Here is a 14109-nt window from a genome sequence, read left to right on the forward strand (position 1 = left end):
AAAAATTAATATATTTTGGTGGTTTATAAGTTATCGCTATTTTTAGCTTGAATCAATGCTGTTGTGATGTTTGCTATTGTGGTAAGCTAATATAACGCTATATTGTGTTTTTGCTGTAAAACACTTAGAAAATCTGAAATATTGTCTGGATTCACAAGATCTGTGTCTTTCATTTGCTGTACGCTGTGTATTTTTAAGAAATGTTTTATGATGAGTAATTAGGTAATACACGTTGCTCTCTGTAGTTATTCTAGTCGCTTTGGTGAGAGTTGTGATGGTAGCTGCAATGGTAAACTATGATTTATACCTGAAATATGCACATTTTTCTAACAAAACATATGCTATACAATAAATATGTTATCAGACATCTGATGATGTTGTTTCTTGGTTAGTGGCTATTTATATCTTTATTTGGTCGAATTTGTGATAGCTACTGATGGAGTAAAAAACTGGTGGAGTAAAAAAAGTGGTGTCTTTTGCTAACGTGGTTAGCTAATAGATTTACATATTGTGTCTTCCCTGTAAAACATTTTAAAAATCAGAAATGATGGCTGGATTCACAAGATGTGTATCTTTCATCTGGTGTCTTGGACTTGTGATTTAATGATATTTAGATGCTAGTATTTACTTGTGACGCTATGCTAGGCTATGCTAGTCAGCTTTTTTACTGATGGGGGTGCTCCCGGATCCGGGTTTGGGAGGAATTAGAGGTTAAAGTCCTGAGGAGGATAAACGAGGTGTGTTATAGATTGCAACTCCCTTCTTACTATCGCATTAACCCCTCGTTTCATGTGTCTCTCCTCAGGCCGGTGGTAGCTGGTCCCCTTCAGGAAGGTGAGGTACCGGAGGTCCCTCCGCCCCCTCTGGATATCGAGGGGTCCCCGGCGTACACAGTACGAGCTATTCTGGACTCGAGACGCCGGGTGAGGGGCCTGCAGTACCTCGTTGACTGGGAGGGGTACGGTCCGGATGAGAGGTGCTGGGTACCGGGGAGAGACATTTTAGATCCTTCCCTCTTGGTTGATTTCCACCGTCGCCACCCGGATTGTCCTGCGCCTCGCCCTCCGGGTCGTCCTCGAGGCCGGGGTCGGCGCGCTGCGGGAGCCGCTAGTCAGAGGTGGGGTACTGTCACGAATCCCGCCGAAGATGGTGCCTCTTCCTGTTCGGGCAGCGCTCGGCGATCGTCTTCACCGGCCTACTAGCTGCCATCGATTCTTTTCTTTTTGTTTCTGTTTCTGTTAGTTTGGGCTGATTGGGTGCACCTGTTTTGAGTTTAGTTTTGTGGGTAGGCTATTTAAGGGCAGTAAGCCCGCTGGCTTTTGTGCGGGCTTGTTTCTCTGTTATTTGGTGTTGGGTTGTTATGTGGATTTATTATTTTTTCTGGACAGGTTAGTCCTGTGTTTTTGGACTCGTATTTTTCATGCGCCCGTGTGTTTAGGGCATGCTCGTTTTTCCCTGTCAACTGGAAAATAAATCCACTTTCTTGAATCCCTGCTCTCTGCGCTTGACTCCTCCACCCAGTACTCCTAGCAGCTCTGACAGTAACACACTACGCCGTCATGGATTAAAATCCTGCAGCGCACGCAAGGTCCCCCTGTTAAAGCCAGCGCATGTCCAGGCCCGTCTGAAATTTGCCAATGACCATCTGGATGATCCAGAGGAGGAATGGGAGAAGGTCATGTGGTCTGATGAGACAAAATAAAGCTTTTTGGTCTAAACTCCACTCGCCGTGTTTGGAGGAAGAAGAAGGATGAGTACAACCTCAAGAACACCATCCCAACCGTGAAGCATGGAGGTGGAAACATCATTCTTTGGGGATGCCTTTCGGTAAAGGGGACAGGACGACTGTACCGTATCGAGGGGAGGATGGATGGGGCCATGTATCGCGAGATCTTGGCCAACAACCTCCTTCCCTCAGTAAGAGCATTGAAGATAGGTCGTGGCTGGGTCTTCCAGCATGACAACGACCCGAAACACACAGCCAGGGCAACTAAGGAGTGGCTCCGTAAGAAGCATCTCAAGGTCCTGGAGTGGTCTAGCCAGTCTCCAGACCTGAACCCAATAGAAAATCTTTGGAGGGAGCTGAAAGTCCGTATTGCCCAGCGACAGCCCCGAAACCTGAAGGATCTGGAGAAGGTCTGTATGGAGGAGTGGGACAAAATCCCTGCTGCAGTGTGTGCAAACCTGGTCAAGAACTACAGGAAACGTATGATCTCTGTAATTGCAAACAAAGGTTTCTGTACCAAATATTAATTTCTGCTTTTCTGATGTATCAAATACTTATGTCATGCAATAAAATGCAAATAAATTACTTAAAAATCATACAATGTGATTTTCTGGATTTTTGTTTTAGATTCCGTCTCTCACAGTTGAAGTGTACCTATGATAAAAATGACAGACCTCTACATGCTTTGTAAGTAGGAAAACCTGCAAAATCGGCAGTGTATCAAATACTTGTTCTCCCCACTGTATATATAACATTTTATTGGTTGCAAGAATTTGATATTATAATTTAAATTGAAAAACTCAACATTTTGAATCCGGCTATGTTTTGTGTACCAGTTCATAAATCATGTGCCATGGAATCAGTACATCGAAATCTCCTCCCAATTATTTTGTAACCTATATGCTGCAGATGTCAATTTTTTTGTCCTGGTATACTTCTTTATTTATCACAATTTTCTTTAGCCAATGTTGGTCTTTAATGCAGGGCAGACAGACAAGTTCCTTACCTTCTCCCCTTTCCACTTGCCTCCATTTATGCAGCCTTTACACAGCTTAGTTGACCCTCTTCTTCTGAGTATGGGTGGCATAGGAGGCTGCTGAGGAGAGGACAGCCCATTATAATGGTTGGTACAGAGTAAATGGAATGGCTTCAAACACATGGAAACCATGTGTTTGAAGTACAGCATTTGATACCATTCCATTAATTCCACTCCAGCCATTCCCACAAGCTCGTCCTCCGCAATTAAGGTGCCACCAATGTCCTTTGATGAGTGTTATAGATGGATTAACTGACATCTCAAAAATTATGCGCATGCTTCAATGGGGCAGAAGCCCATGTATTGTTGTGATTCAAGCATTTCACTACATCTGCAATAACATCTGCTAAATATGTATGTGACCAATAAAATTAGATTTGATTCTGAATGGCCAGATAGCTAGCAACAATGACAAGAAACTGCCATGTGGGGAATCGTAAGTTATCCTCTAACGAGTCACCCTCCCGGATCCGGGATCCTCCTCATCAAAAAAGCTGACTAGCATAGCCTAGCCTAACGGGACAGGGATATCATATAATATAATTTCATGAAATCACAAGTCCAATACAGCAAATGAAAGATAAACATCTTGTGAATCCAGCCATCATTTCTGATTTTTTAAATGTTTTACAGCAAAAACACAATATGTATTTATATTAGCTCACCACAATAGCCAAACACACAACGCCATGTTTTCACCATGTTTCCACCGCATAGGTAGCTTTCACAAAACCCACAAATAGAGATAAAATTAATCACTAACCTTGAACAACTTCAGCAGATGACAGTCTTATAACATCATGTTATACAATACATTTATGTTTTGTTCAAAAATGTGCATATTTGAGGTATAAATCGTAGTTTTACATTGCAGCCACCATCACAAATAGCACGAAAACAGCCAGAATAATTACAGAGAGCAACGTGAAATACATAAATACTCATCATAAAACATTTATGAAAAATACATGGTGTACAGCAAATGAAAGATAAACATCTTGTGAATCCAGACAATATTTCCGATTTTTTAAGTGTTTTACAGCGAAAACACAATATATATTTATATTAGCTCACCACAATAGCCAAACACACAACGCCATTTATTCACCAAGGTAGCTTTCACAAAACCCAGAAATAGAGATAAAATTAATCACTAACCTTTGGACAACTTCATCAGATGACAGTCTTATAACATCATGTTATACAATACATTTATGTTTTGTTCGAAAATGTGCATATTTAGAACTGCACATCATGGTTTTACATTGTGAATACGTAGCCACAATGCACCAAAATGTCCGGAGATATTTTGGACAGTCACCTAATCTAACCAAAGAACTCATCATAAACTTTACTAAAAAATACATGTTGTACAGCAAATGAAAGATACACTGGTTCTTAATGCAACCGCTGAGTTAGATTTTTAAAATAAAATAACTTTACTACAACATACAGCATGCAATATTGTGAGACAGCGCCCTACAATTCTCCGCCTTGTTGGAGCCAACATAAAATACAAAAATACGAAATAACATCATAAATATTCTCTTACTTTTGATGTTCTTCCATCAGAATGTTGTGCAAGGAGTCCTAGTTCCAGAATAAATCGTTGTTTGGTTTTAGAATGTCCATTTCTTCTGTCGAATTAGCAACTTTGGCTAGCCATGTGGAGCTCACGTGTCCAAGAAATGTTTGCGCCTGGAACGAAAAATTCCAAAAATCCCAATAAACGTTGAATAAACTGGTCAAACTCGGTTGAAAAATCCTACTTTATGATGTTTTTCTCATATGTATCCAATAAAATCAGAGCCGGAGCATTTCGTTGTGTAAACCGAACGCATTTCAGAAGACAATGTTAGGTTCCCTTGTGCGCAGCTGACTACTGACAAAAGAGCGGACCTGTCACTCCAAAAGCTCTCATTCGGCCTCACATCAAGCTAGACACCCCATTCAACCTTCTACTGCCTGTTGACATCTAGTGGAAGACGTATGAAGTGCATACAGATCCATAAATATAAGCCAGTTGAATAGGCAGGCCCTGACACAGAGCCCCTTTTTCAGAATTTTCACTTCCTGTCTGGAAGTTTGCTGCCAAATTAGTTCTGTTTTACTCACAGATATAATTCAAACAGTTTTAGAAACTTCAGAGTTTTTTCTATCCAATAGTAATAATAATATGCATATTGTATGATCTAGAACAGAGTACGAGGCCGTTTAATTTGGGCACGATTTTTTCCCAAAGTGAAAACAGCGCCCCCTATTAAGAAGAAGTTATCTTGCTTTTGTTTTGAGTTGTTTTGACTGATTTCATGTCAATGCTAATATGGCAAAAATTCCAAAGCTTGCTAAGCATCAAATAAAATTGTTACACTCGTCGTTTGAATGAGGAGACCAAGGTGCAGCGTGGTAGGCGAACATCTTACTTTTAGTAAAATGAACACCAAAAAACAACAAAATACAAAACGAATTTAAAGTTCTGCAGGCAACACAGCAACTATACAAAATCAAGATCCCACAAACTAAGGTGGAAAAAAGGCTGCCTAAGTATGATCCCCAATCAGAGACAATAGACAGCTGCCTCTGATTGGGAACCATACCAGGCCAACATAGAAATACAACATAGATTGCCCACCCTAGTCACACCGGACCGTAGATCGTGGCCGGGGACTCCGGACCGTGGATCGTCGCCGGAAGAAACGGACCGTGGATTGTCACCGGAGGAACCGGACCGTAGATCATCGCCGGAGGCTCCGGACCGTAGATCGTCGCCGGGGACTCCGGACCGTAGATCGGCGCAGAGGGCTCCGGACTGGGAACCGTTGCTGGAGGCTCCGGAACGTGGATCGTCTCTGGAGGCTCCGGGCCGTGGATCATCACTGGAGGCTCCGGGCCATGGATCATCACTGGAGGCTCCGGGCCATGGATCATCACTGGAGGCTCCGGGCCATGGATCATCACTGGAGGCTTCGGGCCATGGATCATCACTGGAGGCTTCGGGCCATGGATCATCACTGGAGGCTTCGTGCCATGGATCATCACTGGAGGCTTCGTGCATGGTGCAGTCATAGGACATACCAGGCTGGAGACACGCACTGGAGGCCGGGTGCATGGAACTGGCACAGGATATACTGGACCGTGGAGGCGCACTGGAGGTCTGGAGCGTAGAGCTGGCACAGCGCGTCCTGGACAAAGGACCACCTTCGCATGGCAAGTGCGGGAAGCTGGCACAGGACGCACTGGGCTGTGGAGGCACACTGGAGACACGGTGCGTAGAGCTGGCACACCTTGTACCGGAACGGTGACACACACCTCAGGGCGTGTGCGTGGAGGAGACACAGGACGTACCGGACTGGGGAGGCGCACTGGAGGCCAGATGCGTGAAATTGGTGCATATGACACCGGACTGGTGTCACGCTCCTCAGCACGCCTGCTCTGCAGCGCTCTCAACGCCAACACCTCTCTCCGGAATCTTTCATCGAGTTCCTCACTCGACTCCCTGACTGGCTCTGGTTCACCCCTCGGCTCCGCCGACCACTCCGTGTGCCCCCCAAACATTTTTGGGGGGGCTGCCTCTCGGGCTTCCGTCGTGGTTGCGAACCCCGGAGTCGTCATTGATCCTCCTTCGCTGCCTCCGCCTGCTTCCATGGCAGGGTCTTGTCCCCTGCCATAACCTCCTCCCATGTCCATGATGTCCTCCACTTCTTTTTCTCCCGGGCCCAGAATCCCTGCTCCTCCTGGCCACGCTGCTTGGTCCTTTGGTGGTGGGATCTTCTGTTACGTTCGTCATTTGAATGAGGAGACCAAGGTGCAGCGTGGTAGGCGAACATCTTACTTTTAGTAAAATGAACACCGAAAAACAACAAAATACAAAACGAACGTAAAGTTCTGCAGGCGACACAGCAACTATACAAAATCAAGATCCCACAAACTAAGGTGGAAAAAAGACTGCCTAAGTATGATCCCCAATCAGAGACAACGATAGACAGCTGCCTCTGATTGGGAACCATACCAGGCCAACATAGAAATACAACATAGATTGCCCACCCTAGTCACACCCTGACCTAACCAAATAGAGAATAAAGAGTCTCTATGGTCAGGGCGTGACAAAAATGATGTATTTGAGAGACAACAAGTGCTCATTGTGCAAATGCATATATGTTTTCAATAAACATTGGAGACTAAATATAGTTAACATTTTGTCAACAATCTAAGTTTTGCCCCATAGTTGCGCACATGTTGGTTTAGTGGCTGTTCATTAGGGACAAAATGGGAGCAAACGGGCTGAAACAGGGAGGAAATATCTGAACTTGTAAATTAAGAATAATTGTTTTCATTTTCCATTGCAAAGCATTTTTTTACAGTGTGCACTAATGAATACTACCCTGGACTGGTTTGCATTACGTTCCTGTGGGACCTGGGCCAGGTAAAGTTACTACTTCTAATAAGCCACAGAGTGCACGGCAGGCTAATCATCACCAAGTCAATTACTCACAACAATGAGTAACCTATCTATTTTAGGTGTCCGTATTGAAGTGTGTTTGTGAGATCATGTTGCCATATCACTATGACATTCATATCACAGTTTAGGCCCACTGTAGGAAACGTTCCACGTTCTCCTTTTCATATCAAGTGGAGAGTTTAAAAAAAGTATCCTGTAGAGTTCCCAATCTGAGTTGTCTCTATTGGATCAGATGGGCAGGGTAGATCACTGTATGATCATAGGAGCAGTCTGTATATAGTCTTCTCTCTAGGTATGTATATCCTGCAGCAGGGAGGGTCTCTCCCCTCTCCCCTTACCTTCTCCTCTCTCCCTGGGTTTGGGGAAGTGATCCACACACCAAAGCCCCTTTGAAAATTCCAACTAGGCCAGTCTCACTTTCCCAATATAACCCATTGCTGCTAGCCACACCCATGTGAACAGCCTGGTGGCCACCCTCTGTCTGAAAGTGTCACAGTTTGACAGTGTGGTGTGAGTGTGTAGGTATGTGTGTAGGCAGAGTGAGTCTTTCTGGTCCTGTTACTCTCTACACTCCCATATTTGAATCATTTTTGTATTTAATTGAAATCCATTCTAAAAACATTATTTGTTCCCTTGAAAAGGCACCATGATGAGGAAGACAGATCCAGTGGAGACAAAGATTGACCTGGGAGACACTGATGATGAAGACCTTGATGCAGACCTGTATGAGGACCATGAGGAGCCTCAGCTGCTATGGAAGGCTGAACTGGGGGACAGGATGGATGAGGTGGAAGCTGTGTCCCCGTTAGTGGATCTTAGTGACACCAAGCCGCTCCTGAATGAGAGAGACCCTCGAGGAGTCAACGATTGTTTGAAGGTATTTCACACAACCTCACATCAATGCATCAACCCATAAAAACAGGAGCTATCTGCTAACCAGACGACATTTTTTGTGTTTATACATTTTTGTCAATTTGAATGACTTCATGAATTAGTTCTTTGTGCTTTCAGGATTGTACCCTGAAATGGGTAACACTGTCACAAGCTTGATATAAGGTGCTGTTTTTTCAAGCAGATTATCTGTCTTAACACAATTAGTCAAACATAATTACTAAAACGATCAAACAAATCTGAAGAGTATTATATTTCTATAGACATGTGGCATGTCCCAGTTGTTTTTGGTATACTTGCACTGCTCTCTTGTGGTCATGTTATTGACTGCAGTTTATCTATATTTTCCTTTGAGTGTCAAAAACAAACTGTCTGTAAACAATCACCCCAAGATTATGTCTCTGCCTCTAGGTGAGCTTTGAGGATGTGATAGCAGAGCCGGCGTCAGTACGTAGCGGAGACAAAGTGTGGATCTGGAGCAACGCCCTGTTCGAGGTCACCAGGGTCTGGATCTACCGCATAGTGACCGTCCTGCTGGCCGTCCCTGTGTCCATCATCACTGGACTGATCTTCGCCATCCTCAGCTTCCTACACATATGGTACGTCTATAATATCAGTTCACTGTTCACTGAATACAATACATGCCAGCTGGGCATACACTGGTTGAATCAACGTTGTTTACACGTCATTTCAATGAAATGACGTTGAACCAACATGAAATAGACGTTGAAATTACATCTGTGCCCAGTGGGTGAACCATAAGATACCATCTTGAAACTCTTCTCTTCTCTTACTTCCTGTATTGTCTATCTAATCCTGAAAGGTTCTTTAGCCCATTCGTGCATCATATCCTTATAATCACATACTGGCTGCAGAGCCTATGGAGCATCGTACTGGACATTGGTGTCCGCCCACTCCTCACTAGTGCAGCAAGGTGCTATGATGGAATCAGACTTCGCCTGACTCAGGAATGACAGAATATTGGACCTTCACACAAAATCAGGATTTGGAAAATGGGATTGTTCCCAATGTTACCCTACTATGGAATGTCCTCTTGGGAGACTATCAGGCCTGGGCAAAGTATTTGTAGGATGCTCTAGGATCAGACCAGGGGCACAACTACAGGCTTTTTGGTGGATCATGGGATCTTACAACTGAACTGAGATCAGTGTGATTGATCAAGACTGGATACTTTTTTAAAACAATCTCCAACAAGGTGATTGGTTACTTATCTAAGATGTCGTCAGAAGTGAAGGTGAAAAGGGGAATGTGTAAAAGATTCACACTCATTTAGGGTAATGATGTATCTGGTATGCACTTGAACTGTGCTTTGAGTTGTCCTTTTCTCATGTGATAGTGTCAGATGATTCCCATGTTTGATGAGCACATTCAGTATTATTCAGACAGCACTGGTGTATAGTGTTATTTCAATAAAACCTGACCACACAGTTCAAAATGTGCCTCCACAATTTTTTGTGGTATAGTAGAACATTAAAGTTTACTATAGCTGTACTTTTATCATATATATTCTGATGAAAATTGGATCGTACGATATCTAAAATAAAGTGTTAAAGATTTTGATCAATATGCAGCAATATCAGACTTGTTTTCATATACAAAACCATTCAATTGAAATATCCCCTATTCTTCTAAGAGACACAACTTTTCTCAATATCAATGTTGTACTCAGTACAGTAATACGTTTCAAATAGATGGGTTCTTGTTATTGTATTGTGACCTGATTATGTCATCACCAATTCTTATGCTGACATCTAGTACCTCATTTCATCTTCACTTCACAGCTCAGGGTCTGGACGCTGCTCTCTTCCTCCCTGGAAAGGCCCCTGCCTTCCCAGAATAGGAAATGGGGCACTTCAATTAATTAAACAAGCACAGGCAAACTCCCTGTATTTGAAGTGAATCGTGTTTCACACACACAACTGGTCTGAATGTGATTTGCTTGACAGTACTCAGTGGTACCACTCAAGACCTCCTCTATGAGGCGAGGAGTTTGTCCTGTACTGAATGTTATCATGAGAAAAGCTGATTTTACATAATCAGGTCACCATGGGTGAGACGGAATATATCAAACGTTTGGATTTTAATGTACCACTTTAAAAAAACAAAATATCCTCTTACCCAACCCCATGCACATGATAAAGAACCAGAGGAAACTATGGTTGATTTTTGTTTTGTTTTAAACCATTTCATAAGTAAAGTCATTCTACCATGTGATAACTGTATATTGCACAATACTTACAATGAATTTGGAGATAAAAAGTGTTAATTTAAAGAAAACTAATATTGGCCTAAAATGGCTGAATTCGATTATTGTTCCTAAATCAAGGTGGCCAAAATCTAAATTGTGCCTGGGCTGGAATAATACATTATGGCATTTCTCTTGCATTTCAAAGATGATGGTACATTTTTTTTTTTTTATGCATGTTTTTTTCTTTGTATTATCTTCTACCAGATCTAATTGGTTATATTCTCCTCCATTAATTTCACATTTCCACAAACTTCAAAGTGTTTCCTTTCAAATGGTATCAAGAATATGCATATCATTGCTTCAGGTCTTGAGCTACAGGCAGTTAGATTTAGGTATGTCATTTTAGGCGAAAATTGGAAAAAAGGCTTGGATCCTTAAGAGGTTTTTAAGCCAATAGTTGGGAGGTGGGGAATTTAATATCATGATGATTACTTACTATATACCGTATATGCATTGCAGTATTTTGTGGTTGCTATGGACACACAGGTTTCCATTGTACTTTCCATTTGTGGTTGCTATGGAAATACAGGTTTGTGACAAGAAAAAAAAGGTAGCCATGTATGATATATTCCAATGTCATCAGCATGCTACATCTCCTGCCAAGTTGCATTATTTTTGGTGAGTCTCAGGTTTTATGGGGTTAACGCTAGAAGAGAAAGCATTTTGATGCTGTTTATCACCACCGTCCACTCTCAACTTAACATGTGGTAGTAAATGTATCACAAACTCAAAATGCTTAGGTCTACATGTCAGTCTCAGATCTTTGCACAGTTCTCTGTCCCATCAGCAGATCCACCTGCTCAATCATATATGACAAGTCTCTCCATGGAGGGACTAACCAGAACATATCTTTGTAGTTTATCATAAGGCATTATATATAGCTGCATCATGGCAAGTGTCATCCAATTCTCTGTACGGACCTCACTTGTCTATATCTGAGCATTGCTATATGGTTGGTGGCACCTTAATTGGGGAGAACAGGCTAGTGGTAATGGCTGGACCAGAACAAGTGGAATGGAATCAAATTCATCAAATATGTTTGATGCCATTTAATTTGCTCTGAATCCGGCTATTATTATACCCTTAGCAGACTTCTGTGATCTTCACACTATATTGGGCTACAGTAATTACTGTGGTGAACCATCAGGGATGTGTGTAATGCAACATAGGTCTGCTTTTTCCTTTAAGAAATGCTTAGGGTCCCAGTGTGAGGTATGGCATGAGTGTTGATAGAGAATGGGCCTTACTGGTGTGTGTGGGTGGTTTGGTTTTACTATCATTGTGGGGAACAGAAGTCCTCACAAGAATAGTAAAATAAGGAAAATTAGGACAAGTGGGAACATTTTGCCAGTCCCCACAAGGAAAAATTATCTTTAAGGCTTAGGGGTTAGGTTGAGGGTTAAGGTTACAATTAGTGTTAGGTTAGGGGTTAAGGTTTAGGGTTTGAGGTTAGGGAAAATAGGATTTTGAATGGGAATCAATTGTTTGGTCCCCACAAGGATAGTAAAATAACGTGTGTGTGTGTGTGTGTGTGTTCATTCGTTGGTGTGTTTACAAGATGTTTATAAGCGATAATTAACAAGAATGTGTTGTAGTCAACAAAGCATGTGTGTAACTGTAGGCTATGTGTTTGTGTGTTTGTGCTATGCTATGGCTACAGTGGTTACAGTTTGACAGGACAACTAGGGGCAGCTGCCTGCTGGGTGCTGCTGGCATTCCAGGAGTGACATCACAGTGAGGGGAAATCCAGAAGCCTGGGTACAGCCACTCCCTGTCCCACTCCCCACACTGCTTCTTTGACCACTACAGCTGGTGGATAAGGATAACTACCAGCCTTACTGAGACCGCTCTTCTCGGACCCCTCTACTCTGCCTCGTACCTCTCTGCCCCTCTCCTTTGATTAGCATATGACCGCAACCATGGCTGACATCAACAATGGTTATGAACAGAGGTTTCAGGCAAACGGACATCATAAAGAGATTGACCTGATCAACAGAGACCCCAAGCAAGTCAACGAGGATGTAGTGAAGGTAGGCTATATTACATTTAAGTGTGTGTGTGTGTGTGTGTGTGTGTGTGTGTGTGTGTGTGCTCGCACATGCACCAGAAGTGCTATCCTTTGGGTTACTATTGTGACCATCAAATGTTCCCTGAAACAGCCTGTATCCCTGTAGCTCTTTACTAACCCAGCTACAGATAGTGGTTCTATTTCTGGGAAGGCAAACGCAAGGGTATGAATGGCAGTGGAACGGAATGTTTATCTGCCAAAACTGCCATCATGGAATTTGTTCTAATACATGTTTTTACATAATGTCTTTGATGGTTTTCTCTGGTATTCTTTGATTTGCTAATGAATAATTAGGCTTTTACGGTTTTAATGGTTTTTATGGTTTTTATGGCTTTTATGTTTTTTATGGATTTTATGGCCCTCTGTATATATACAGTAACTGGATTTATATTTATTGGTAGTGGTGTCAGATGGACTGCTGCTTACAAATTATGTTCCTTTAATTAGATCTGTGACTTCAAAACAGGCGGGTTGTTAGAAAGAGAACGTTTATCTGTTCATGTTGTAGGAATGTATCCAATTGCCTTATACAGTATTTGCTTGGGACAGTGAGAGGTTTCAGGCAATATAATATAGCAGTTTTTAACTGAGCTAAAAGAAAGTCCAGCTGCTGATGGTTGTAGCATAATGTACTACAATACCCATAATGCGTTGCATAAGATATTAGGTTATAACTTAGTAGAGATATTCCTGAAGCTAACATAATGGTGTCCTGTCTCATTGCAGTTGGTGTCAGAAGCTGGACCCTTTTATCAATTACAGTACAATGGCCTCTCTGTCTCCCCCTGCAGGTGGACTTTGAGGATGTGATCGCTGAGCCTGATGGGACTCACAGTCTGGACGGGGTGTGGAAGGCCAGTTACACCACCTTCACTGTGTCCAAGTACTGGTGCTACCGCATCCTATCAGCCATTTTGGGGATCCCAGTGGCTCTGCTGTGGGGCTTCCTATTCGCTTGCCTCTCCTTCTGCCACATCTGGGCCGTTGTGCCATGCATTAAAAGCTGTCTGATCGAGTCCCAGTGTCTGAGCCGTATCTACTCCCTGGCCATCCACACCTTCTGTGACCCCCTGTTCGAAGCCCTGGCAAAAATATTCTCAAGTGTTGGGGTGGTGCTACGGAAGGAGGTGTAGGGTTCAGAAGCATGGGAATGGAACAGGGAGGAAGTGGCTGCTCTCCACCCATTTTTTAGCAGATGCTCTCAGCTACATTAATTTACAGTTAGTGCATTCATCTTAATTTAGCTAGCTGAGACAACCACATATCACAGTCGTAGTACATTTTTCCTCAATAAAGAAGTTATCAGCAAATTCAGTGCTAGTAGGAAAATACAACTGTATGTTTTTTTTTTTTTTTGGGGGGGGGGGCTGAGATGTCTTATTTAATATGGTCTTTGTAGAGGAAGGGTTTCAGACATTTTTTCGGAAGATGGGCAGGGACTTTGCTGTCCTAGCATCAGGGGAAAGCTGGTTCCACCATTGGCTGAGCGGGAGCAGACCTCCTGTGGGGTGAGACGAACAGGAGGCCAGAGGTGCCAGAATGGAGTGCTCTGCAGTATGCCACGTAGGCTACTTCCCTGGCCTCCTGTCTGACTGCTGATGCTGGGTCTTGGTCTGACCCATCTTTCAAACGGAGTTTGTGATAGATAGAGATTATTGTG

At 42.9% G+C, this 14109-nt stretch overlaps 2 protein-coding genes across 2 annotated transcripts; both read left to right on the plus strand.

Annotated features, from left to right (window-relative positions):
* The first annotated feature begins 7867 nt into the window (after positions 1-7867).
* On the plus strand, positions 7868-9086 carry LOC120065528 (caveolin-2-like). The gene is made up of 3 exons (XM_039016601.1): positions 7868-8098; positions 8524-8711; positions 8936-9086. The coding sequence occupies exons 1-3, from the start codon at positions 7868-7870 to the stop codon at positions 9084-9086; spliced, it is 570 nt and encodes a 189-aa protein (XP_038872529.1).
* A 3082-nt stretch (positions 9087-12168) lies between these two features.
* On the plus strand, positions 12169-13771 carry LOC120064896 (caveolin-3-like). The gene is made up of 2 exons (XM_039015485.1): positions 12169-12411; positions 13241-13771. Exons 1-2 carry the CDS (start codon positions 12289-12291, stop codon positions 13580-13582), a joined length of 465 nt encoding a protein of 154 aa, XP_038871413.1. The 5' UTR covers positions 12169-12288; the 3' UTR covers positions 13583-13771.
* The last annotated feature ends 338 nt before the right edge of the window (positions 13772-14109 follow it).

This window comes from Salvelinus namaycush, chromosome 20 (genome assembly GCF_016432855.1).
Source record: "Salvelinus namaycush isolate Seneca chromosome 20, SaNama_1.0, whole genome shotgun sequence".
Taxonomy (NCBI): Eukaryota; Metazoa; Chordata; class Actinopteri; order Salmoniformes; family Salmonidae; genus Salvelinus; species Salvelinus namaycush.

Coding starts and splice junctions, on each gene's coding strand:
- LOC120065528 (XM_039016601.1), top strand. CDS start 7,868: ATGATGAGGAAGACAGATCCAGTGGAGACAAAGATTGACCTGGGAGAC. Junction 8,099..8,523: donor GAGTCAACGATTGTTTGAAG/GTATTTCACACA, acceptor CTCTGCCTCTAG/GTGAGCTTTGAGGATGTGAT. Junction 8,712..8,935: donor CTCAGCTTCCTACACATATG/GTACGTCTATAA, acceptor TAATCCTGAAAG/GTTCTTTAGCCCATTCGTGC.
- LOC120064896 (XM_039015485.1), top strand. CDS start 12,289: ATGACCGCAACCATGGCTGACATCAACAATGGTTATGAACAGAGGTTT. Junction 12,412..13,240: donor TCAACGAGGATGTAGTGAAG/GTAGGCTATATT, acceptor CTCCCCCTGCAG/GTGGACTTTGAGGATGTGAT.